The following is a 22,774-nucleotide window of genomic DNA, read 5'->3' as shown; positions in this document are numbered from 1 at the left end:
ACCTCCAGACTTCCCTGGACCCAGGCTGCCAGCCCCCTGCTGGTTCTGGCTCCGGGCGGTGGTTAGAGCTCGCTGGGATTCACGGGGCCACTCCTCTAGGATGTTTTGCCCTGTGGCTTCCCCACGGACCCTGGCACGGTGGCCCCATCGCCTGCGGGTGGCAGGGCTGTGGCCCCTGGAGGCTGCCTGGTGCAGGACGCGGGCGGGGGGGCCTGCTCTCTAGCCTGGCCCCTCTCGCCCCGGCCCCCCAGGAGAGGACGGCCCCTCGCAGATGGCCCTGGAGGACATCGCCATGTTCCGAGCCGTTCCTGGCTGCACCGTCTTCTACCCCAGTGACGCCGTCTGCCTGGCAGCCAACACCCAGGTTAGGGGCTGCCTCGGAAGGGGGGGGGGTGCCCTGTCCTCGGCTGCGCTTGCGCCCCTGACCCCAAGGGAGCAGGGACTTGTGGGTTCTCTCGCTGGCTCTGGCTGGGGGGGGCCGTCTCCTGGGTTAGGCTGGGAGCAGGAATCCTGGGCCCTGCAATCTCCTTGAAGCTGGGAATTCTGGGGGGCGGCGCGTCGGGGTCCCCGCCTCCTGCACCCCCTGGTGGCACGGACACACTCCCCCAGCGGGTAGAACAGGGGGAGTTTATGGCTTCTCCAGGACACAGCCCAGCACAGATGCAATCCGGTTCCAGGGCAGGCCTAGGATGCCTCAGCCCCCCTGAGATGGGGGAGCCTGGGCCCCTAAATCCCAGCCCCTTCCCTAGGCTGCTTCCCCATGATACCAGCCAGAAACTGCCCCTCAGCCAGTGCTGGTCTCCCGCCCTTTGTCTCTCGGGGACGCTGCGCCGGGGTGTCTGGTTAATCCACTGGTGGGAGAGTCGAGAGTCTCCCATCCCAGCGGGGGCCCAGAGCAGACCCCCCCGCTACACCACAGGCGCTGCATGTGTTAGGTGGGGTGGCTGTTGCAGGGTGAGCCCAGGGTCCAGGCCGTGCGCGGGATCCCAGAGCCCCACCTGTGCCTCGTGGCTGGCAGGGGCAGCTCTAAGCCCGCCTGCGACTCGCCGTGTCTGCCTCTGCTCCCCAGGGCATCTGCTTCATCCAGCCCAGAGACCCCGGGCATCTACCCACCAGAGGAGAAGTTTGAAATTGGCCAGGCCAAGGTGTGGGGCGAGGAGGAGTCTCTGTGCGGGGGGGAAGCAAGCCACGCTCACCTGGGGGACCCATGGCAAATGGCAGCCGTGCTGTGCCTCAGTTTCTCCTCTTGCCCTGTCTGGATTTGGAGGCTCTTTTAGGACGGGGCTGCCCATTATAACGGGCCCCATCCACTGCTGGGAGAAAGCAGGGGAGTGGGCGGCCCAGTGAGGGGGGCAGTCCTATGGCTCTGCCCGGCAGCTCGGAGACGGTACCACAGAGCTGCCCAAGCCAGCTCCATGGCTGCAGGATGGCACCTCCCAAATGCCTCAAGGCAAAAGGCCAAGGGCAGAGGGAGCTGGTGCGAGACGAGGCTAGTGGTGGAGCAGGAAGAGAAACTGAGGCACTAGGCACCCAGCAGGCGGTGGCGAAGGGCCCTGGCACGCTGTTCCTGGTAGGGCGGGAGTGCGAAGTGGCTCTTGGCACAGGAGGGTGAACGGGCCGGGATCCCGGGCCAGAGTGGTGTGTGCTCCCCACGTCAGGCCTCGGCTCCTGGGCCTGCTGCATGGCTGTCTCCCCGAGCTCCCTGGCTGGGCTGTCCAGCAGACACTGCCAGTGACCTGAGAAGTGCCCGAGCGCCTCGGCTGGCCGTACTGGGTTCGGCATAGACTGGGCCCAGCCTGCTCCCAAGGCAGAACAAGAGCTGTGGCTGGTGGGGCTATTGCATGCAGAGAAACCCCAAGGCCTGGCAAGCAGGCAGTGCAGGCCGGGACGTGGAAAGGGGTCCCATGATGGGGAGAAGGGCTGCCCGTAGGAAGGACTTGAAGCCCTCCCGTTTGGGTGGGGGGTGTGACGTAGTGGGGGGGGCTGTCTCTTTCTGCAATTGGCTGTTTGTCTTATGGGTGCTATGTGATCCTACTGTCCTGTAGTGACGCGCTGTGTGCGTGCGCCTCAGTTTCCCAGGCCCTGCAGCACTAGCTGCATGGGGGGGCGGCTGGGTGTGAGTCACTGGGGAAGTATGGTCAGTCTCTCCTGTCCAGTAGCACCGTGGGCCTGGAAGGAGGAGGCAGGGCTGCCTGGGGCGAGTGAGCAGTGGCTGTGGGGGGAGGCTGTGAGGAGGTTTTAGACCAAGGAAGGGGTGAAGCCGCCTGCTCTCGGTGCCTGTGCTCACGTCGCTCCTGTACGACACCGTGTCCCTGGGAACCGTAACCCTCCTGTCCCACCGGCCGCCTGCGCGGCGCGACTGCCTGCGGACGGGGGCAGGGTCGGGGACCCCCACGCGCCGTCACACTGGGCAGAAGGGGCCACGGCTGGGAGCCATCCCAGCTTGGCTGCCCTTTGGGGTAGCAGTTTGCCCAGGTGAGCTGAGGCAAGTGCTGGCAGATGCCATGGGCGACTGGTGCTCCGGGCCGGCCTGCCCCAGGGAGCTGGCTGGGCTGGATTTGCTCTGGAGAGGAACAGGGGAGCACTGGTGCGTCAGTGGAATTGGGGGGGGAGTCCCCCCTCCCGAGGGACTGGCTGCAGGCTGGGGCAGACACCAGGAGATGCCAGAAACACTCAGGTGAAGCTGCCTGCTAAACCAGAGTTGAGGGCAGGGCAGGCCTGCCTGCCCGCCGTGCTGGGCCTGGCCTGGCCTCCCTCTGTGGCTTTTCTCCAGGTGGTGCGGAAGAGCGACGCCGACAGGGCCACGGTGATCGGAGCTGGGGTGACGCTGCACGAGGCCCTGGCTGCTGCTGACGAGCTTGCCAAGCAAGGTAACCCGGCGGCGGGGGAGCTGAGCTCGCTCCCCTGCCTCTCCTCCTCTGACCCTCTGTCCCTTCCAGGCACCCGCATCCGTGTCATCGACCCCTTCACCTTCACCATCAAGCCCTTGGATGCAGCCACCATAATCGCTAGTGCCCGAGCTACTGGTGGGCGCATCGTCACTGTGGAGGGTCATTCCAGAGAGGGTAAGGGGCAGGCTGCTAGACACTGCCTGGGGGCTGGGGACTGAGCAGGGAAGTTCACTCCTCAGAGGCCTGCCTTGTGTAGCCAGAGGAGGGTGAACTGACCAAGGGCTGACTTCCAGCTGCTGGAGGGAGGGTTTCGAGGGAAGCCAGGACTGGAAGGGATCTCCTGAGTGGCAGAGCTGGAAGAGAGCCCTGGGTGAGGTGGGCGACTGCACCGGGAGCCATGTGGCTCACTCCTCCTCTCTCTCTAGTGGGATTGGGGGAGCGGTGGCCGCAGCAGTGTCCGGGGACCCTGGCGTGGTGCTCCAGAGCCTGGCTGTCTCAGCGGTGCCGCGGAGTGGCAAGCCAGCTGAGCTCCTGGACTCTTTGGGATCAGTGCCAAGAGCATCATAGCCGCCGGGAAGAGCACCTTTGCTAACTAGTGCTCCGGCCACGCCGGGGGGCAGGCGAGCCAGCCGCCTTCTGGCCCTGCACCCCTACCTACTGCCCCGCTCTGTCCTCTCCCTGTAACCAGCGGTGCCTGGCCCTGACCCCAGCCCAGAGGGCTGCTCCTCTGGCCGGCGCACGGGCTGCATCTAACACTTTTCCGCAAAGGCGCGTCTAGATCGGCAGGATGCTTTTGCGCAAAGCGCCCGTGGCCGCTCTAGACGCGGTTTTGCGCAAGAAAGGCCTGGTCGCCATGTTAGCCATCGGGGCTTTTTTGCGCAAAACGGTTCTTCCCTGTCTGCACAGGCCTCTCGAGCAAGTGTCCCTGCGCAGGCGGCTCTCTCCGAGCGGCAGCAGGACAGCGTTGCGTGAGCAGCACTCCTTTGGACATTACGGAGTCAGGGCTCTTGCGCAAACTCAGGTGGCCAGTGTAGACAGCTGGCAAGTTTTTGTGCAAAATCTTGCCAGTCTAGATGCAGCCGCTCCCTCCCAGGGCTGAGCAACTCGCAGCCACTCCTGCTAACCACGAATAGCTTCTCAGGCTGCGGCAGTCACTGTTCCCATTAGCCCCCAGGGCCGGGGCACCCCTCTGGCCCCAGGGTAAATAATGGGGGAGCCATGCTCTGCGGTAGGGACCAATCTGTGCCAGTATTACCTGAAGACGGGGCGGTGCAGGCTCACCTGGCGAGCTGCCTCCCGGGCGCGGGGAAGGAGGCAGCAGTAACTCAGCAGTGCAGGGCTGCAGCTGGAACTGCTACACCCCTGGGCCCATCCACGCCCCTGGCCTGAGCAAGCCCCACTTGCTGCTCCCAGCTGGCACTGCCACACCCCTGGGCCCATCCACGCCCCTGGTCTGACCAAGCCCCGCTTGCTGCTCCCAGCTGGCACTGCCACACCCCTGGGCCCATCCACGCCCCTGGTCTGACCAAGCCCCGCTTGCTGCTCCCAGCTGGCACTGCCACACTCCTGGCCCATCCACGCCCCTGGCCTGACCAAGCCCCTCTTGCTGCTCCCAGCTGGCACTGCCACACTCCTGGCCCATCCACACCCCTGGCCTGACTAAGCCCCGCTTGCTGCTCCCAGCTGGCACTGCCACACCCCTGGGCCCATCCACGCCCCTGGCCTGACCAAGACCCGCTTGCTGCTCCCAGCTGGCACTGCCACACTCCTGGCCCATCCACGCCCCTGGCCTGACCAAGCCCCGCTTGCTGCTCCCAGCTGGCACTGCCACACTCCTGGCCCATCCACACCCCTGGTCTGACCAAGCCCCGCTTGCTGCTCTCAGCTGGCACTGCCACACTCCTGGGCCCATCCACGCCCCTGGCCTGACCAAGCCCCGCTTGCTGCTCCCAGCTGGCACTGCCACACTCCTGGGCCCATCCACGCCCCTGGCCTGACCAAGCCCCTCTTGCTGCTCCCAGCTGGCACTGCCACACTCCTGGGCCCATCCACACCCCTGGTCTGACCAAGACCCGCTTGCTGCTCCCAGCTGGCACTGCCACACCCCTGGGCCCATCCACGCCCCTGGCCTGACCAAGCCCCGCTTGCTGCTCCCAGCTGGCACTGCCACACTCCTGGCCCATCCACGCCCCTGGCCTGACCAAGCCCCTCTTGCTGCTCCCAGCTGGCACTGCCACACTCCTGGGCCCATCCACGCCCCTGGCCTGACCAAGCCCCTCTTGCTGCTCCCAGCTGGCACTGCCACACTCCTGGGCCCATCCACGCCCCTGGCCTGACCAAGCCCCGCTTGCTGCTCCCACCTGGCACTGCCACACTCCTGGCCCATCCACACCCCTGGCCTGACCAAGCCCCTCTTGCTGCTCCCAGCTGGCACTGCCACACTCCTGGCCCATCCACGCCCCTGGCCTGACTAAGCCCCGCTTGCTGCTCCCACCTGGCACTGCCACACTCCTGGCCCATCCACACCCCTGGCCTGACCAAGCCCCTCTTGCTGCTCCCAGCTGGCACTGCCACACTCCTGGCCCATCCACACTCCTGGCCTGACTAAGCCCCGCTTGCTGCTCCCAGCTGGCACTGCCACACCCCTGGGCCCATCCACGCCCCTGGCCTGACCAAGCCCCGCTTGCTGCTCCCAGCTGGCACTGCCACACCCCTGGGCCCATCCACGCCCCTGGCCTGACCAAGCCCCGCTTGCTGCTCCCAGCTGGCACTGCCACACTCCTGGCCCATCCACACCCCTGGCCTGACCAAGCCCCTCTTGCTGCTCCCAGCTGGCACTGCCACACTCCTGGCCCATCCACACTCCTGGCCTGACCAAGCCCCTCTTGCTGCTCCCAGCTGGCACTGCCACACCCGTGGGCCCATCCACACTCCTGGCCTGACCAAGCCCCGCTTGCTGCTCCCAGCTGGCACTGCCACACTCCTGGCCCATCCACACCCCTGGCCTGACCAAGCCCCGCTTGCTGCTCCCAGCTGGCACTGCCACACTCCTGGCCCATCCACGCCCCTGGCCTGACCAAGCCCCGCTTGCTGCTCCCAGCTGGCACTGCCACACTCCTGGCCCATCCACGCCCCTGGCCTGACCAAGCCCCGCTTGCTGCTCCCAGCTGGCACTGCCACACTCCTGGCCCATCCACGCCCCTGGCCTGACCAAGCCCCGCTTGCTGCTCCCAGCTGGCACTGCCACACCCCTGGGCCCATCCACACTCCTGGCCTGACCAAGCCCCTCTTGCTGCTCCCAGCTGGCACTGCCACACCCCTGGGCCCATCCACACTCCTGGCCTGACCAAGCCCCGCTTGCTGCTCCCAGCTGGCACTGCCACACCCCTGGGCCCATCCACACCCCTGGCCTGACCAAGCCCCGCTTGCTGCTCCCAGCTGGCACTGCCACACTCCTGGCCCATCCACGCCCCTGGCCTGAGCAAGCCCCGCTTGCTGCTCCCAGCTGGCACTGCCACACTCCTGACCCCATCCACGCCCCTGGCCTGACCAAGCCCCTCTTGCTGCTCCCAGCTGGCACTGCCACACCCCTGGGCCCATCCACACTCCTGGCCTGACCAAGCCCCGCTTGCTGCTCCCAGCTGGCACTGCCACACTCCTGGCCCCATCCACACCCCTGGCCTGACCAAGCCCCTCTTGCTGCTCCCAGCTGGCACTGCCACACTCCTGGCCCCATCCACGCCCCTGGCCTGACCAAGCCCCTCTTGCTGCTCCCAGCTGGCACTGCCACACTCCTGGCCCATCCACGCCCCTGGCCTGACCAAGCCCCGCTTGCTGCTCCCAGCTGGTATTTACCTGGGCTCCCTAAAGAAACAGTGCTGGCCTGGTGCGAGTAGGAGGGGGGAGGGCAGGGGCTGGGCCGGGCTGCTGCCTGGCAGCTCGTGGGGGGGTCACTTCCCCGCCCAGCATGGGGGCAGCAATAGATCGGTTGGCCCAGAGCAGGGTGGGCGCCCATTGCCCAAAGGTGCACATCACGCCTGGCCCCTTTGGTCAGCCCCGCCCCCAGGGCCCCGCACGTCTCTGCCCCCTCGGGACCCTCACACGCACCCCTCATGCCTGGTGCCCGCCCTCCCCCCGAGCCCTCCCATGTAGGGTTGCCAGGTGTCTGGCTTGGAACCAGCCAGTCGGCTGTTTGAGCTTTCTGGCTGGGAAACAAATTGAGAAAAACGAGGCCAGTTTCTTAGTAGCAGGGGCATCGGGGCCGGGGCTGCCTGGCTGGCTTCCACGGCAGGAGGCACGTGGCACGGGCATGGCCACCAGCCAGGGAGAGCGCGGGAGGGCGTGAGGTCCCCCGCCCCCTGCACCCCAAAATGGCACGAAGAGACTCCCCCAGCCAGTAGCATAGAGGTTGCTTATTGCTCCCCCAGGATACAGCCCAGCACAGATGTCACCAGGCTACAGGGCAGGCCTAGGATGCCTCAGCCCCCTTGATATGGGGGGGTCTTGGCTTCTAAACCCCCCAGCCTGTGCTGAGCCTGCTTCCTCCATCATCCCAGACAGAAACTAGCTCCCCCTCCTCCAGCCCTGCCCCCGGCCGGGCAGCATCCCCCTTCCTTTGTCCCTCTCCAGGGGGGCGGCTGGTCCGGGTTGAGAGGTCCCTTTGCATAACGACCCATCCCTGTCCTGCTGGGCGTGGTACCGGCGGCAGCCACTGGGGTACCACAGACCCATAGAAACCAGCAAGTTCCCCCCACTACGGCACAGGGGGCACCCCTGGGGCCAGACTCACCAGTGCGCCCTGCTGGGACCGTGTGGGACGGGCAGCGCCCCGGGGTCAGCGTGCGCCTGGGTCAGCCCCGCTGCCTGCCTGTCAGCCCCCCCCGGCCTGTTCCCCCTGCTCCCCTTCCCCGTCAGCCCCCCCGCCTGTTCCCCCTGCTCCCCTTCTCCGTCAGCCCCCCCGCCTGTTCCCCCTGCTTCCCCCCGCCTGTTCCCCCTGCTTCCCCCCGTCAGCCCCCCCGCCTGTTCCCCCTGCTCCCCTTCTCCGTCAGCCCCCCCGCCTGTTCCCCCTGCTTCCCCCCGTCAGCCCCCCCGCCTGTTCCCCCTGCTCCCCTTCCCCATCAGCCCCCCCGCCTGTTCCCCCTGCTTCCCCCCCGTCAGCCCCCCCGCCTGTTCCCCCTGCTCCCCTTCTCCGTCAGCCCCCCCGCCTGTTCCCCCTGCTTCCCTTCCCCGTCAGCCCCCCCGCCTGTTCCCCCTGCTTCCCCCCCGTCAGCCCCCCCGCCTGTTCCCCCTGCTTCCCCCCCGTCAGCCCCCCCGCCTGTTCCCCCTGCTCCCCTTCCCCGTCAGCCCCCCCGCCTGTTCCCCCTGCTTCCCCCCCGTCAGCCCCCCCGCCTGTTCCCCCTGCTTCCCCCCGTCAGCCCCCCCGCCTGTTCCCCCTGCTCCCCTTCCCCGTCAGCTCCCCCGCCTGTTCCCCCTGCTTCCCCCCCGTCAGCCCCCCCGCCTGTTCCCCCAGCTCCCCTTCCCCATCAGCCCCCCCTGCCTGTTCCCCCTGCTCCCCTTCCCCATCAGCCCCCCCGCCTGTTCCCCCAGCTCCCCTTCCCCATCAGCCCCCCCTGCCTGTTCCCCCTGCTCCCCTTCCCCATCAGCCCCCCGCCTGTTCGCCCTGCTTCCCCCCCGTCAGCCCCCCCGCCTGTTCCCCCTGCTCCCCTTCTCCGTCAGCCCCCCCGCCTGTTCCCCCTGCTTCCCCCCGTCAGCCCCCCCGCCTGTTCCCCCTGCTCCCCCCCGTCAGCCTCCCCCCACCAGTCTGTTCCCCCTGCTCCCCCCGTCAGCCCCCCGCCTGTTCCACCTGCTCCCCTTCCCCGTCAGCACCCCCGTCTGTTCCCCCTGCTCCCCCCCGTCAGCCTCCCCCCACCAGTCTGTTCCCCCTGCTCCCCCCGTCAGCCCCCCGCCTGTTCCCCCTGCTCCCCTTCCCCGTCAGCCCCCCCACCTGTTCCCCCTGCTTCCCCCCCGTCAGCCCCCCTGCCTGTTCCCCCTGTTCCCCTTCCCCATCAGCCCCCCCGCCTGTTCCCCCTGCTTCCCCCCCGTCAGCCCCCCCGCCTGTTCCCCCTGCTCCCCTTCGCCGTCAGTCCCCCCGCCTGTTCCCCCTGCTTCCCCCCGTCAGCCGCCCCGCCTGTTCCCCCTGCTCCCCTTCTCCGTCAGCCGCCCCGCCTGTTCCCCCTGCTTCCCCCCCGTCAGCCCCCCGCCTGTTCCCCCTGCTCCCCTTCCCCGTCAGCCCCCCCGCCTGTTTCCCCTGCTTCCCCCCGTCAGCCCTGCCGCCTGTTCCCCCTGCTCCCCTTCCCCATCAGCCCCCCCGCCTGTTCCCCCTGCTCCCCTTCCCCATCAGCCCCCCGCCTGTTCCCCCTGCTCCCCCCCCGTCAGCCCCACCGCCTGTTCCCCCTGCTCCCCCCGTCAGCCCCCTCCGCCGGCCTGTTCCCCCTGCTCCCCCCGCCTGTTCCCCCTGCTCCCCGCCGTCAGCCGCGCCGCCTGTTCCCCCCCGCTCCCCCTCCACGTCAGCCCCCCCGCCTGTTCCCCCTGCTCCCCCGTCAGCCCCCCCGCCTGTTCCCCCTGCTCCCCTTCCCCATCAGCCCCCCCGCCTGTTCCCCCTGCTCCCCCCGTCAGCACCCCCGCCTGTTCCCCCTGCTCCCCCCCGTCAGCCTCCCCCCACCAGTCTGTTCCCCCTGCTCCCCTTCCCCGTCAGCCCCCCCGCCTGTTCCCCCTGCTCCCCCTCCCCGTCAGCCCCCCTGCCTGTTCCCCTGCTCCCCCCCCGTCAGCCCCCCCTGCTCCCCCCCCGTCAGGCCCCCCCGCCGGCCTGTTCCCCCTGCTCCCCCCCGCCTGTTCCCCCTGCTCCCCCCCGTCAGCCTCCCCCCACCAGTCTGTTCCCCCTGCTCCCCCCGTCAGCCCCCCGCCTGTTCCCCCTGCTCCCCTTCCCCGTCAGCCCCCCCGCCAGTTCCCCCTGCTCCCCCCCGTCAGCCCCCCCGCCTGTTCCCCCTGCTCCCCCTCCCCGTCAGCCCCCCGCCTGTTCCCCTGCTCCCCCTCCCCGTCAGCCCCCCCCGCCTGTTCCCCCTGCTCCCCCTCCCCTTCAGCCCCCCCGCCTGTTCCCCCTGCTCCCCCCCGTCAGCCCCCCCGCCTGTTCCCCCTGCTCCCCCTCCCCGTCAGCCCCCCCGCCTGTTCCCCTGCTCCCCCTCCCCGTCAGCCCCCCCGCCTGTTCCCCTGCTCCCCCTCCCCGTCAGCCCCCCCCGCCTGTTCCCCCTGCTCCCCCTCCCCGTCAGCCCCCCCCGCCTGTTCCCCCTGCTCCCCCCCGTCAGCCCCCCCGCCTGTTCCCCTGCTCCCCCCCCGCCTGTTCCCCCTGCTCCCCCTCCCCGTCAGCCCCCCCGCCTGTTCCCCCTGCTCCCCCCCGTCAGCCCCCCCGCCTGTTCCCCCTGCTCCCCCTCCCCGTCAGCCCCCCCGCCTGTTCCCCTGCTCCCCCTCCCCGTCAGCCCCCCCGCCTGTTCCCCCTGCTCCCCCTCCCCGTCAGCCCCCCCGCCTGTTCCCCCTGCTCCCCCTCCCCGTCAGCCCCCCCCGCCTGTTCCCCCTGCTCCCCCTCCCCGTCAGCCCCCCCGCCTGTTCCCCCTGCTCCCCCTCCCCGTCAGCCCCCCCGCCTGTTCCCCCTGCTCCCCCTCCCCGTCAGCCCCCCCGCCTGTTCCCCTGCTCCCCTCCCCGTCAGCCCCCCCCGCCTGTTCCCCCTGCTCCCCCTCCCCGTCAGCCCCCCCGCCTGTTCCCCCTGCTCCCCCCCGTCAGCCCCCCCGCCTGTTCCCCCTGCTCCCCCCCGTCAGCCCCCCCGCCTGTTCCCCCTGCTCCCCCTCCCCGTCAGCCCCCCCGCCTGTTCCCCCCGCTCCCCCCCGTCAGCGCCCCTCCCCCGGCCTCCAATCAGAGGAGGAGGAGGTGCTGTCGAAGGCGGCCGAGCACGTGACACGCACCGCGCGGGGCGTGGCCACTCAGCAGGTCGGCGGAGAGGAAGCGCAGCCACCAATCGGAGAGCGGAAGGGGCAGCAGGAGGCCCCGCTCTGCCAATCGGACCGGAGGGCGGGGCCTACGCTAGGCGGCGCGCGAGGAATTTCAAACGGGGCGGGGCCGCAACTGGCGCTGGCGGCGGGGACAGCAGCGGCGCGCGCGGGGTAAGCGCGAGGGGCCAACCGCCGCGGGGGGCCGTTGCTTTCTCCCCGCGCGCGGCTGGCCACGCCCCCAAGCCCTCCTCCGAGCTCCTCCCCTCCCGCCTCTGGCCCCGCCCCACCTCTTGCTTCTTTGCCTCAGGCCCCCTCCTCTTCCCCCTCTGAGCCCCGCCCCTGTCCCTAAGCCCCGCCCCTTCCCCTCTGGCCCCGCCCCACCTCCTGCTTCTTTGCCTCAGGCCCCCTCCTCTTCCCCCTCAGAGCCCCGCCCCTGGCCCTAAGCCCCGCCCCTTCCCCTCTGGCCCCGCCCCACCTCCTGCTTCTTTGCCTCAGGCCCCCTCCTCTTCCCCCTCTGAGCCCCGCCCCTGTTCCTAAGCCCCGCCCCTTCTCCTCTGGCCCCGCCCCACCTCCTGCTTCTTTGCCTCAGGCCCCCTCCTCTTCCCCCTCTGAGCCCCGCCCCTGTCCCTAAGCCCCGCCCCTTCCACTCTGGCCCCGCCCCACCTCCTGCTTCTTTGCCTCAGGCCCCCTCCTCTTCCCCCTCTGAGCCCCGCCCCTGTCCCTAAGCCCCGCCCCTTCTCCTCTGGCCCCGCCCCACCTCCTGCTTCTTTGCCTCAGGCCCCCTCCTCTTCCCCCTCTGAGCCCCGCCCCTGTCCCTAAGCCCCGCCCCTTCCACTCTGGCCCCGCCCCACCTCCTGCTTCTTTGCCTCAGGCCCCCTCCTCTTCCCCCTCTGAGCCCCGCCCCTGGCCCCCTGAGTCCTGCTCCTTCCCCTGCAAGCCCCCCCACTGTCTGGGGTGCTAGGGCTGCTCCTGCCCACAGGCTGCCCGGTGCTGCCATGGAGCCCAGCCCCGCGCCGGGGGCCCTGGCGGAGCTGCAGGCGCAGGTGGGGCGCCTGGCGGCTGAGCTGCAGGAGGCGACGCAGGAGAAGGTCCAGGCTGCCCAGTACGGGCTGGCGGTGCTGGAGGAGAACAGGGAGCTCAGGCAGCGCTGCGGGCACCTGGAGGGGCAGCTGGACGGGCTGAGGACGGAGCTGACCCAGACGAAGGAGGTAAGGGGGGGCCTGAGAACAGGGTCATCCTGAGCACTGCTGTGGGAGTGCCTGCCCCAGTGCCCTGTGTGCCCCCAGATGGGGGTCGTCCCGGGCACTGCCAGGGGCCCCCGCGCGCCCTGCCCCAGTGCCCTGCGTGCCCCCAGATGGGGGTCGTCCCGGGCACTGCCAGGGGGCCCCCGCGCGCCCTGCCCCAGTGCCCTGCGTGCCCCCAGATGGGGGTCGTCCCGGGCACTGGCAGGGGGCCCCCCGCGCGCCCTGCCCCAGTGCCCTGCGTGCCCCCAGATGGGGGTCGTCCCGGGCACTGGCAGGGGGCCCCCCGCGCGCCCTGCCCCAGTGCCCTGCGTGCCCCCAGATGGGGGTCGTCCCGGGCACTGCCAGGGGGCCCCCGCGCGCCCTGCCCCAGTGCCCTGCGTGCCCCCAGATGGGGGTCGTCCCGGGCACTGCCAGGGGCCCCCCGCGCGCCCTGCCCCAGTGCCCTGCGTGCCCCCAGATGGGGGTCGTCCCGGGCACTGCCAGGGGCCCCCCGCGCGCCCTGCCCCAGTGCCCTGCGTGCCCCCAGATGGGGGTCGTCCCGGGCACTGCCAGGGGGCCCCCGCGCGCCCTGCCCCAGTGCCCTGCGTGCCCCCAGATGGGGGTCGTCCCGGGCACTGCCAGGGGCCCCCGCGCGCCCTGCCCCAGTGCCCTGCGTGCCCCCAGATGGGGGTCGTCCCGGGCACTGCCAGGGGCCCCCCACGCACCCTGCCCCAGTGCCCTGCGTGCCCCCAGATGGGGGTCGTCCCGGGCACTGCCAGGGGCCCCCCGCGCACCCTGCCCCAGAGCCCTGCGTGCCCCCAGATGGGGGTCGTCCCGGGCACTGCCAGGGGCCCCCGCGCGCCCTGCCCCAGTGCCCTGCGTGCCCCCAGATGGGGGTCGTCCCGGGCACTGGCAGGGCCACCACACACCCTGCCCCAGTGCCCTGCGTGCCCCCAGATGGGGGTCGTCCCGGGCACTGCCAGGGGGCCCCGCGCGCCCTGCCCCAGTGCCCTGCGTGCCCCCAGATGGGGGTCGTCCCGGGCACTGCCAGGGGCCCCCGCGCACCCTGCCCCAGTGCCCTGCGTGCCCCCAGATGGGGGTCGTCCCGGGCACTGGCAGGGGCCCCCGCGCACCCTGCCCCAGTGCCCTGCGTGCCCCCAGATGGGGGTCGTCCCGGGCACTGCCAGGGGCCCCCGCGCGCCCTGCCCCAGTGCCCTGCGTGCCCCCAGATGGGGGTCGTCCCGGGCACTGCCAGGGGCCCCCGCGCACCCTGCCCCAGTGCCCTGCGTGCCCCCAGATGGGGGTCGTCCCGGGCACTGGCAGGGGGCCCCCGCGCGCCCTGCCCCAGTGCCCTGCGTGCCCCCAGATGGGGGTCGTCCCGGGCACTGCCAGGGCCCCCCCGCGCGCCTGCCCCAGTGCCCTGCGTGCCCCCAGATGGGGGTCGTCCCGGGCACTGCCAGGGGGCCCCCCGCGCACCCTGCCCCAGTGCCCTGCGTGCCCCCAGATGGGGGTCGTCCCGGGCACTGCCAGGGGCCCCCGCGCGCCCTGCCCCAGTGCCCTGCGAGCCCCCAGATGGGGGTCGTCCCGGGCACTGCCAGGGGGCCCCCGCGCGCCCTGCCCCAGTGCCCTGCGTGCCCCCAGATGGGGGTCGTCCCGGGCACTGCCAGGGGCCCTCGCGCGCCCTGCCCCAGTGCCCTGCGTGCCCCCAGATGGGGGTCGTCCCGGGCACTGCCAGGGGCCCCCGCGCGCCCTGCCCCAGTGCCCTGCGTGCCCCCAGATGGGGGTCGTCCCGGGCACTGGCAGGGGCCCCCGCGCGCCCTGCCCCAGTGCCCTGCGTGCCCCCAGATGGGGGTCGTCCCGGGCACTGCCAGGGGCCCCCGCGCGCCCTGCCCCAGTGCCCTGCGTGCCCCCAGATGGGGGTCGTCCCGGGCACTGGCAGGGCCCCCGCGCGCCCTGCCCCAGTGCCCTGCGTGCCCCCAGATGGGGGTCGTCCCGGGCACTGCCAGGGGCCCCCGCGCGCCCTGCCCCAGTGCCCTGCGTGCCCCCAGATGGGGGTCGTCCCGGGCACTGCCAGGGGCCCCCGCGCGCCCTGCCCCAGTGCCCTGCGTGCCCCCAGATGGGGGTCGTCCCGGGCACTGCCAGGGGGCCCCCGCGCGCCCTGCCCCAGTGCCCTGCGTGCCCCCAGATGGGGGTCGTCCCGGGCACTACCAGGGGCCCCCCGCGCGCCCTGCCCCAGTGCCCTGCGTGCCCCCAGATGGGGGTCGTCCCGGGCACTGCCAGGGGCCCCCGCGCGCCCTGCCCCAGTGCCCTGCGTGCCCCCAGATGGGGGTCGTCCCGGGCACTGGCAGGGGGCCCCCGCGCGCCCTGCCCCAGTGCCCTGCGTGCCCCCAGATGGGGGTCGTCCCGGGCACTGCCAGGGGGCCCCCGCGCGCCCTGCCCCAGTGCCCTGCGTGCCCCCAGATGGGGGTCGTCCCGGGCACTGCCAGGGGCCCCCCGCGCGCCCTGCCCCAGTGCCCTGCGTGCCCCCAGATGGGGGTCGTCCCGGGCACTGCCAGGGGCCCCCGCGCGCCCTGCCCCAGTGCCCTGCGTGCCCCCAGATGGGGGTCGTCCCGGGCACTGCCAGGGGCCCCCGCGCGCCCTGCCCCAGTGCCCTGCGTGCCCCCAGATGGGGGTCGTCCCGGGCACTGCCAGGGGCCCCCGCGCGCCCTGCCCCAGTGCCCTGCGTGCCCCCAGATGGGGGTCGTCCCGGGCACTGCCAGGGGCCCCCGCGCGCCCTGCCCCAGTGCCCTGCGTGCCCCCAGATGGGGGTCGTCCCGGGCACTGCCAGGGGCCCCCGCGCGCCCTGCCCCAGTGCCCTGCGTGCCCCCAGATGGGGGTCGTCCCGGGCACTGCCAGGGGCCCCCGCGCACCCTGCCCCAGAGCCCTGCGTGCCCCCAGATGGGGGTCGTCCCGGGCACTGCCAGGGCTCCCCGCGCGCCCTGCCCCAGTGCCCTGCGTGCCCCCAGATGGGGGTCGTCCCGGGCACTGGCAGGGGCCCCCGCGCGCCCTGCCCCAGTGCCCTGCGTGCCCCCAGATGGGGGTCGTCCCGGGCACTGCCAGGGGCCCCCACACACCCTGCCCCAGTGCCCTGCGTGCCCCCAGATGGGGGTCGTCCCGGGCACTGCCAGGGGCCCCCACACACCCTGCCCCAGTGCCCTGCGCATGGGCCCATTGTGCTTGGCATTGTGCAGTGTGGCTGAGAGCCCCTCCCAGCCCTCTCTGCCCTCTGGCTGGCAGGCCCTGGCCGAGTGCCACAGCAGCCACAAGCGGGCAGCCGTGGCCGGGGAGAGCCGTGAGGAAAGTCTGGTGCGTGAGGCCACGGCTAAGGAGGCCCAGCTGGTGGCCCGTCTTGAGGAGCAGCAGGGGGAGCTGAGGCAGCTACGGTGCCAGCTGAGCAACACAAGCGCTGAGAGCGAGAGGCTGAGTGCCGCCCTGCAGGACCTGCGCCAGGTGAGTGCCCCGTGCTCCCTCCTGGCCCCTGGCCACCCTGCACCAGCTGGATCTGGCCTGGCCCCTTAGGGTCCCTCCGTCCCCCCTTCCTGGCCCCTGGCCACCCTGCACCAGCTGGATCTGGCCTGGCCCCTTAGGGTCCCTCCGTCCCCCCTTCCTGGCCCCTGGCCACCCTGCACCAGCTGGATCTGGCCTGGCCCCTTAGGGTCCCTCCGTCCCCCCTTCCTGGCCCCTGGCCACCCTGCACCAGCTGGATCTGGCCGGGCCCCTTAGGGTCCCTCCGTCCCCCCTTCCTGGCCCCTGGCCACCCTGCACCAGCTGGATCTGGCCTGGCCCCTTAGGGTCCCTCCGTCCCCCCTTCCTGGCCCCTGGCCACCCTGCACCAGCTGGATCTGGCCTGGCCCCTTAGGGTCCCTCCGTCCCCCCTTCCTGGCCCCTGGCCCCTCTGCACCAGCTGGATCTGGCCGGGCCCCTTAGGGTCCCTCCGTCCCCCCTTCCTGGCCCCTGGCCACCCTGCACCAGCTGGATCTGGCCTGGCCCCTTAGGGTCCCTCCGTCCCCCCTTCCTGGCCCCTGGCCCCTCTGCACCAGCTGGATCTGGCCTGGCCCCTTAGGGTCCCTCCGTCCCCCCTTCCTGGCTCCTGGCCCCTCTGCACCAGCTGGATCTGGCCTGGCCCCTTAGGGTCCCTCCGTCCCCCCTTCCTGGCCCCTGGCCACCCTGCAGCAGCTGGATCTGGCCTGGCCCCTTAGGGTCCCTCCGTCCCCCCTTCCTGGCCCCTGGCCACCCTGCACCAGCTGGATCTGGCCTGGCCCCTTAGGGTCCCTCCGTCCCCCCTTCCTGGCCCCTGGCCACCCTGCACCAGCTGGATCTGGCCTGGCCCCTTAGGGTCCCTCCGTCCCCCTTTCCTGGCCCCTGGCCCCTCTGCACCAGCTGGATCTGGCCGGGCCCCTTAGGGTCCCTCCGTCCCCCCTTCCTGGCCCCGGCCCCTCTGCACCAGCTGGATCTGGCCTGGCCCCTTAGGGTCCCTCCGTCCCCCCTTCCTGGCCCCTGGCCACCCTGCACCAGCTGGATCTGGCCTGGCCCCTTAGGGTCCCTCCGTCCCCCCTTCCTGGCCCCTGGCCCCTCTGCACCAGCTGGATCTGGCCTGGCCCCTTAGGGTCCCTCCGTCCCCCCTTCCTGGCCCCTGGCCACCCTGCACCAGCTGGATCTGGCCTGGCCCCTTAGGGTCCCTCCGTCCCCCCTTCCTGGCCCCTGGCCCCTCTGCACCAGCTGGATCTGGCCGGGCCCCTTAGGGTCCCTCCGTCCCCCCTTCCTGGCCCCGGCCCCTCTGCACCAGCTGGATCTGGCCTGGCCCCTTAGGGTCCCTCCGTCCCCCCTTCCTGGCCCCTGGCCCCTCTGCACCAGCTGGATCTGGCCGGGCCCCTTAGGGTCCCTCCGTCCCCCCTTCCTGGCCCCTGGCCCCTCTGCACCAGCTGGATCTGGCCTGGCCCCTTAGGGTCCCTCCGTCCCCCCTTCCTGGCCCCTGGCCACCCTGCACCAGCTGGATCTGGCCTGGCCCCTTAGGGTCCCTCCGTCCCCCCTTCCTGGCCCCTGGCCCCTCTGCACCAGCTGGATCTGGCCGGGCCCCTTAGGGTCCCTCCGTCCCCCCTTCCTGGCCCCTGGCCACCCTGCACCAGCTGGATCTGGCCTGGCCCCTTAGGGTCCCTCCGTCCCCCCTTCCTGGCCCCTGGCCCCTCTGCACCAGCTGGATCTGGCCTGGCCCCTTAGGGTCCCTCCGTCCCCCCTTCCTGGCCCCTGGCCCCTCTGCACCAGCTGGATCTGGCCTGGCCCCTTAGGGTCCCTCCGTCCCCCCTTCCTGGCTCCTGGCCCCTCTGCACCAGCTGGATCTGGCCTGGCCCCTTAGGGTCCCTCCGTCCCCCCTTCCTGGCCCCTGGCCACCCTGCACCAGCTGGATCTGGCCTGGCCCCTTAGGGTCCCTCCGTCCCCCCTTCCTGGCCCCTGGCCACCCTGCACCAGCTGGATCTGGCCTGGCCCCTTAGGGTCCCTCCGTCCCCCCTTCCTGGCCCCTGGCCACCCTGCACCAGCTGGATCTGGCCTGGCCCCTTAGGGTCCCTCCGTCCCCCCTTCCTGGCCCCTGGCCCCTCTGCACCAGCTGGATCTGGCCTGGCCCCTTAGGGTCCCTCCGTCCCCCCTTCCTGGCTCCTGGCCCCTCTGCACCAGCTGGATCTGGCCTGGCCCCTTAGGGTCCCTCCGTCCCCCCTTCCTGGCCCCTGGCCACCCTGCAGCAGCTGGATCTGGCCTGGCCCCTTAGGGTCCCTCCGTCCCCCCTTCCTGGCCCCTGGCCACCCTGCACCAGCTGGATCTGGCCTGGCCCCTTAGGGTCCCTCCGTCCCCCCTTCCTGGCCCCTGGCCACCCTGCACCAGCTGGATCTGGCCTGGCCCCTTAGGGTCCCTCCGTCCCCCCTTCCTGGCCCCTGGCCACCCTGCACCAGCTGGATCTGGCCTGGCCCCTTAGGGTCCCTCCGTCCCCCCTTCCTGGCCCCTGGCCCCTCTGCACCAGCTGGATCTGGCCTGGCCCCTTAGGGTCCCTCCGTCCCCCCTTCCTGGCCCCTGGCCCCTCTGCACCAGCTGGATCTGGCCTGGCCCCTTAGGGTCCCTCCGTCCCCCCTTCCTGGCCCCTGGCCACCCTGCACCAGCTGGATCTGGCCTGGCCCCGTAGGGTCCCTCCGTCCCCCCTTCCTGGCCCCTGGCCCCTCTGCACCAGCTGGATCTGGCCTGGCCCCTTAGGGTCCCTCCGTCCCCCCTTCCTGGCCCCTGGCCACCCTGCACCAGCTGGATCTGGCCTGGCCCCTTAGGGTCCCTCCGTCCCCCCTTCCTGGCTCCTGGCCCCTCTGCACCAGCTGGATCTGGCCTGGCCCCTTAGGGTCCCTCCGTCCCCCCTTCCCGGAACCGGCACATGGTGCCTGGCTGGGATTTCTCAGGAGCTGCGCCCCCAGGAGCACTGTGCCGTAGTGGGGGGAACTTGCTGGTTTCTATGGGGCTGTGGTACCCCACTGGCTGCCGCCGGTACCACGCCCAGCAGGACAGGGATGGGTCGTTATGCAAAGGGACCTCTCAACCCGGACCAGCCGCCCCCCTGGAGAGGGACAAAGGAAGGGGGATGCTGCCCGGCCGGGGGCAGGGCTGGAGGAGGGGGAGCTAGTTTCTGTCTGGGATGATGGAGGAAGCAGGCTCAGCACAGGCTGGGGGGTTTAGAAGCCAAGACCCCCCCATATCAAGGGGGCTGAGGCATCCTAGGCCTGCCCTGTAGCCTGGTGACATCTGTGCTGGGCTGTATCCTGGGGGAGCAATAAGCAACCTCTATGCTACTGGCTGGGGGAGTCTCTTCGTGCCATTTCGGGGTGCAGGGGGCGGGGGACCCCAACGCGCCCTCACAAGCACTGCCTCCCTTCAGCCTCTGCAGGCAGGTTGGTCCCAGGTGTGGAGGGTCCGTGGGTAGCGCAGACATCAGGAAGTTCTAGCCTGGAGCCAGACGGGGTCAGCCCAGGGTCCCTGTCTGCCAACACTGGCCATGCCAGGCGCCCCAGAACCGGGATCCCTCCCTGAGACACAGAGGCCAGGGACGCCACGTGACGTGTCAGGGTTTCCCCGACACTGCACCCCCGGAGCAGCCAGAACAGCCTCCGCCAGCCGGTAGAATGGGGGGATCCAGCCCCGCACAGACGTGACGTGTCTACAGGAGTCTGGGCCAGGGTACCTCTGACCCCTTGAGATGGGCCCCTGGATTCCTTCATGGTTCCAGCCCCAGGCTGCCCCTCGCTGCCCCCACTCCTCTGACCCGTTGGGTCTGTCTACGGGACTTCGGCAGCCCCCCTCCCCTGCTGGGCCGTGCTCACAGGCAGAGGCCAGTAGGGGTCAGTCACAGCCCAAGCAGTGACCAGGAAGGTACTGACACTGCATCCCAAGGCGGGGCCGGGGCCGGGCTCCAGAGCAGCCCAGCTAGGCACACGCTGTTCCTACCCTCCTGGCTAGCAGCCCTTGCTGGGCCTAACCCCCATGCATCACCCCAGCTCTGTCTGGAGCCCTGCTGGAGCCTCTGGCTGGAGGGATACTTCCCGCGGCTCCCTGCGATCTCATTCGCTGAGCCCTGTTCTCGTGTCCGCACGGCTGTTTGTCGCCGAAGACTGCCGCTCGGTGACCAAACGGAGAGCACGCACACTGCAACGCAACCTTTGTGGGGAGCCCCCCCGCTCGGTTCCCGTGGGGCGCTTCCTCCCTCCCCGCTCGGGTCCCTGTGGGGCGGCTGCCCCTCCCCCGCTCGCTCCCCGTGGGGCGGCTGCCCCTCCCCCGCTCGCTCCCCGTGGGGCGGTTCCTCCCCCCCCCGCTCGGTCCCTGTGGGGCGGTTCCTCCCCCCCCCCGCTCGCTCCCCGTGGGGCGGCTGCCCCTCCCCCGCTCGGTCCCCGTGGGGCGGCTGCCCCTCCCCCGCTCGCTCCCCGTGGGGCGGCTGCCCCTCCCCCGCTCGGTCCCCGTGGGGCGGCTGCCCCTCCCCCGCTCGCTCCCCGTGGGGCGGTTCCTCCCCCCCCCGCTCGCTCCCCGTGGGGCGGTTCCTCCCCCCCGCTCGCTCCCCGTGGGGCGGTTCCTCCCCCCCCCGCTCAGTCCCCGTGGGGCGGCTGCCCCTCCCCCGCTCGCTCCCCGTGGGGCGGCTGCCCCTCCCCCCCGCTCGCTCCCCGTGGGGGCCGCTCCCCCTCCCCCCCGCTCGCTCCCCGTGGGGGCCGCTCCCCCTCCCCCCCGCTCGCTCCCCGTGGGGCTGCCCCCCCCCCGCTCCGCTCCCCGTGGGGCTGCCCCCCCCCCGCTCGCTCCCCGTGGGGCTGCCCCCCCCCGCTCGCTCCCCGTGGGGCTGCCCCCCCCCGCTCGCTCCCCGTGGGGCGGTTCCTCCCCCCCCCGCTCGGTCCCCGTGGGGCGGCTGCCCCTCCCCCGCTCGCTCCCCGTGGGGCGGCTCCCCCTCCCCCGCTCGCTCCCTGTGGGGCAGTCAGAGGGCTTGGAGTCCAGGTTCCCCTGGGCTAGGCCATAGCTGGGGCCCTAATGGCCTTTCCCCCAGGAGTGCCAGGCCCGGGAGGCAGAGCAGGCCGAGCTGCGGGAGGCGCTGAAGCAGCACAAGAGCCAGGAGCTGCGGCAGCTGCAGGACTCTGCGCGGAGCTGGAGGAGGGAGAACGTCTCCCTGCAGAAGCAGGTCTCCGTGCTCAAGGGCAACCAGGTACCTCAGCCCCAGCCCCTCCCGCGGCAGGCGGGCGGGGAGCTCTCCTGCACCTCCCCCGGCGTGGGGATCTCCCCAGGGGCGGGCGGGGAGCTCTCCTGCACCTCCCCCGGCGTGGGGATCTCCCCAGGGGCGGGCGGGGAGCTCTCCTGCACCTCCCCCGGCGTGGGGATCTCCCCAGGGGCGGGCGGGGAGCTCTCCTGCACCTCCCCCGGCGTGGGGATCCCCCAGGGGCGGGCGGGCGGGGAGCTCTCCTGCACCTCCCCCGGCGTGGGGATCCCCCAGGGGCGGGCGGGGAGCTCTCCTGCACCTCCCCCGGCGTGGGGATTCTCCCCAGGGGCGGGCGGGGAGCTCTCCTGCACCTCCCCCGGCGTGGGGATCTCCCCAGGGGCGGGCGGGGAGCTCTCCTGCACCTCCCCCGGCGTGGGGATCTCCCCAGGGGCGGGCGGGCGGGGAGCTCTCCTGCACCTCCCCCGGCGTGGGGATCTCCCCAGGGGCGGGCGGGCGGGGAGCTCTCCTGCACCTCCCCCGGCGTGGGGATCCCCCAGGGGCGGGCGGGCGGGGAGCTCTCCTGCACCTCCCCCGGCGTGGGGATCCCCCAGGGCGGGCGGGGAGCTCTCCTGCACCTCCCCCGGCGTGGGGATCTCCCCAGGGGCGGGCGGGGAGCTCTCCTGCACCTCCCCCGGCGTGGGGATCTCCCCAGGGGCGGGCGGGGAGCTCTCCTGCACCTCCCCCGGCGTGGGGATCTCCCCAGGGGCGGGCGAGCGGGGAGCTCTCCTGCACCTCCCCCGGCGTGGGGATCCCCCAGGGGCGGGTGGGGAGCTCTCCTGCACCTCCCCCGGCGTGGGGATCTCCCCAGGGGCGGCGGGGAGCTCTCCTGCACCTCCCCCGGCGTGGGGATCCCCCAGGGGCGGGCGGGGAGCTCTCCTGCACCCCCCCCCCGGCGTGGGGATCCCCCAGGGGCGGGCGGGCGGGGAGCTCTCCTGCACCTCCCCCGGCGTGGGGATCTCCCCAGGGGCGGGCGGGGAGCTCTCCTGCACCTCCCCCGGCGTGGGGATCCCCCAGGGGCGGGCGGGAGCTCTCCTGCACCTCCCCCGGCGTGGGGATCCCCCAGGGGGCGGGCGAGCGGGGAGCTCTCCTGCACCTCCCCCGGCGTGGGGATCTCCCCAGGGGCGGGCGGGCGGGGAGCTCTCCTGCACCTCCCCCAGCGTGGGGATCTCCCCAGGGGCGGGCGGGCGGGGAGCTCTCCTGCACCTTCCCCGGCGTGGGGATCCCCCAGGGGCAGGCGGGGAGCTCTCCTGCACCTCCCCCGGCGTGGGGATCCCCCCAGGGGCGGGCGGGCGGGGAGCTCTCCTGCACCTCCCCCGGCGTGGGGATCCCCCGGGGCGGGCGGGGAGCTCTCCTGCACCTCCCCCGGCGTGGGGATCCCCCAGGGGCGGGCGGGCGGGGAGCTCTCCTGCACCCCCCCCGGCGTGGGGATCCCCCAGGGGCGGGCGGGCGGGGAGCTCTCCTGCACCTCCCCCGGCGTGGGGATCTCCCCAGGGGCAGGCGGGCGGGGGAGCTCTCCTGCACCCCCCCGGCGTGGGGATCCCCCAGGGGCGGGTGGGCGGGGAGCTCTCCTGCACCTCCCCCGGCGTGGGGATCCCCCAGGGGCGGGCGGCCGGGGAGCTCTCCTGCACCTCCCCTGGCGTGGGGATCCCCCAGGGGCAGGCGGGCGGGGAGCTCTCCTGCACTTCCCCCGGCGTTGGGATCCCCCAGGGGGCGGGCGGGCGGGAGCTCTCCTGCACCTCCCCCGGCGTGGGGATCCCCCAGGGGCGGGCGGGCGGGGAGCTCTCCTGCACCTCCCCCGGCGTGGGGATCCCCCAGGGGTGGGCGGGGAGCTCTCCTGCACCTCCCCCG

At 72.5% G+C, this 22,774-nt stretch overlaps 1 protein-coding gene across 1 annotated transcript; it reads left to right on the top strand.

Annotated features, from left to right (window-relative positions):
* Positions 1 to 271: 271 nt before the first annotated feature.
* Positions 272 to 21,112, top strand: LOC142824331 (uncharacterized; the record flags this gene model as incomplete). Its single annotated transcript, XM_075916206.1, has 7 exons — positions 272 to 364; positions 2,774 to 2,870; positions 2,940 to 3,065; positions 10,837 to 11,080; positions 11,889 to 12,117; positions 15,409 to 15,621; positions 20,720 to 21,112. Coding segments are annotated over exons 1-7 (1,395 nt in total), but the record flags the coding sequence as incomplete, so codon positions are not given.
* Between the last annotated feature and the right edge of the window lie 1,662 nt (positions 21,113 to 22,774).

Source organism: Pelodiscus sinensis, unplaced genomic scaffold, assembly GCF_049634645.1.
Source record: "Pelodiscus sinensis isolate JC-2024 unplaced genomic scaffold, ASM4963464v1 ctg202, whole genome shotgun sequence".
NCBI lineage: Eukaryota > Metazoa > Chordata > Testudines > Trionychidae > Pelodiscus > Pelodiscus sinensis.
Note: the sequence above shows the minus strand (reverse complement) of the source record. Positions and strands in the feature narration are given on the sequence as shown.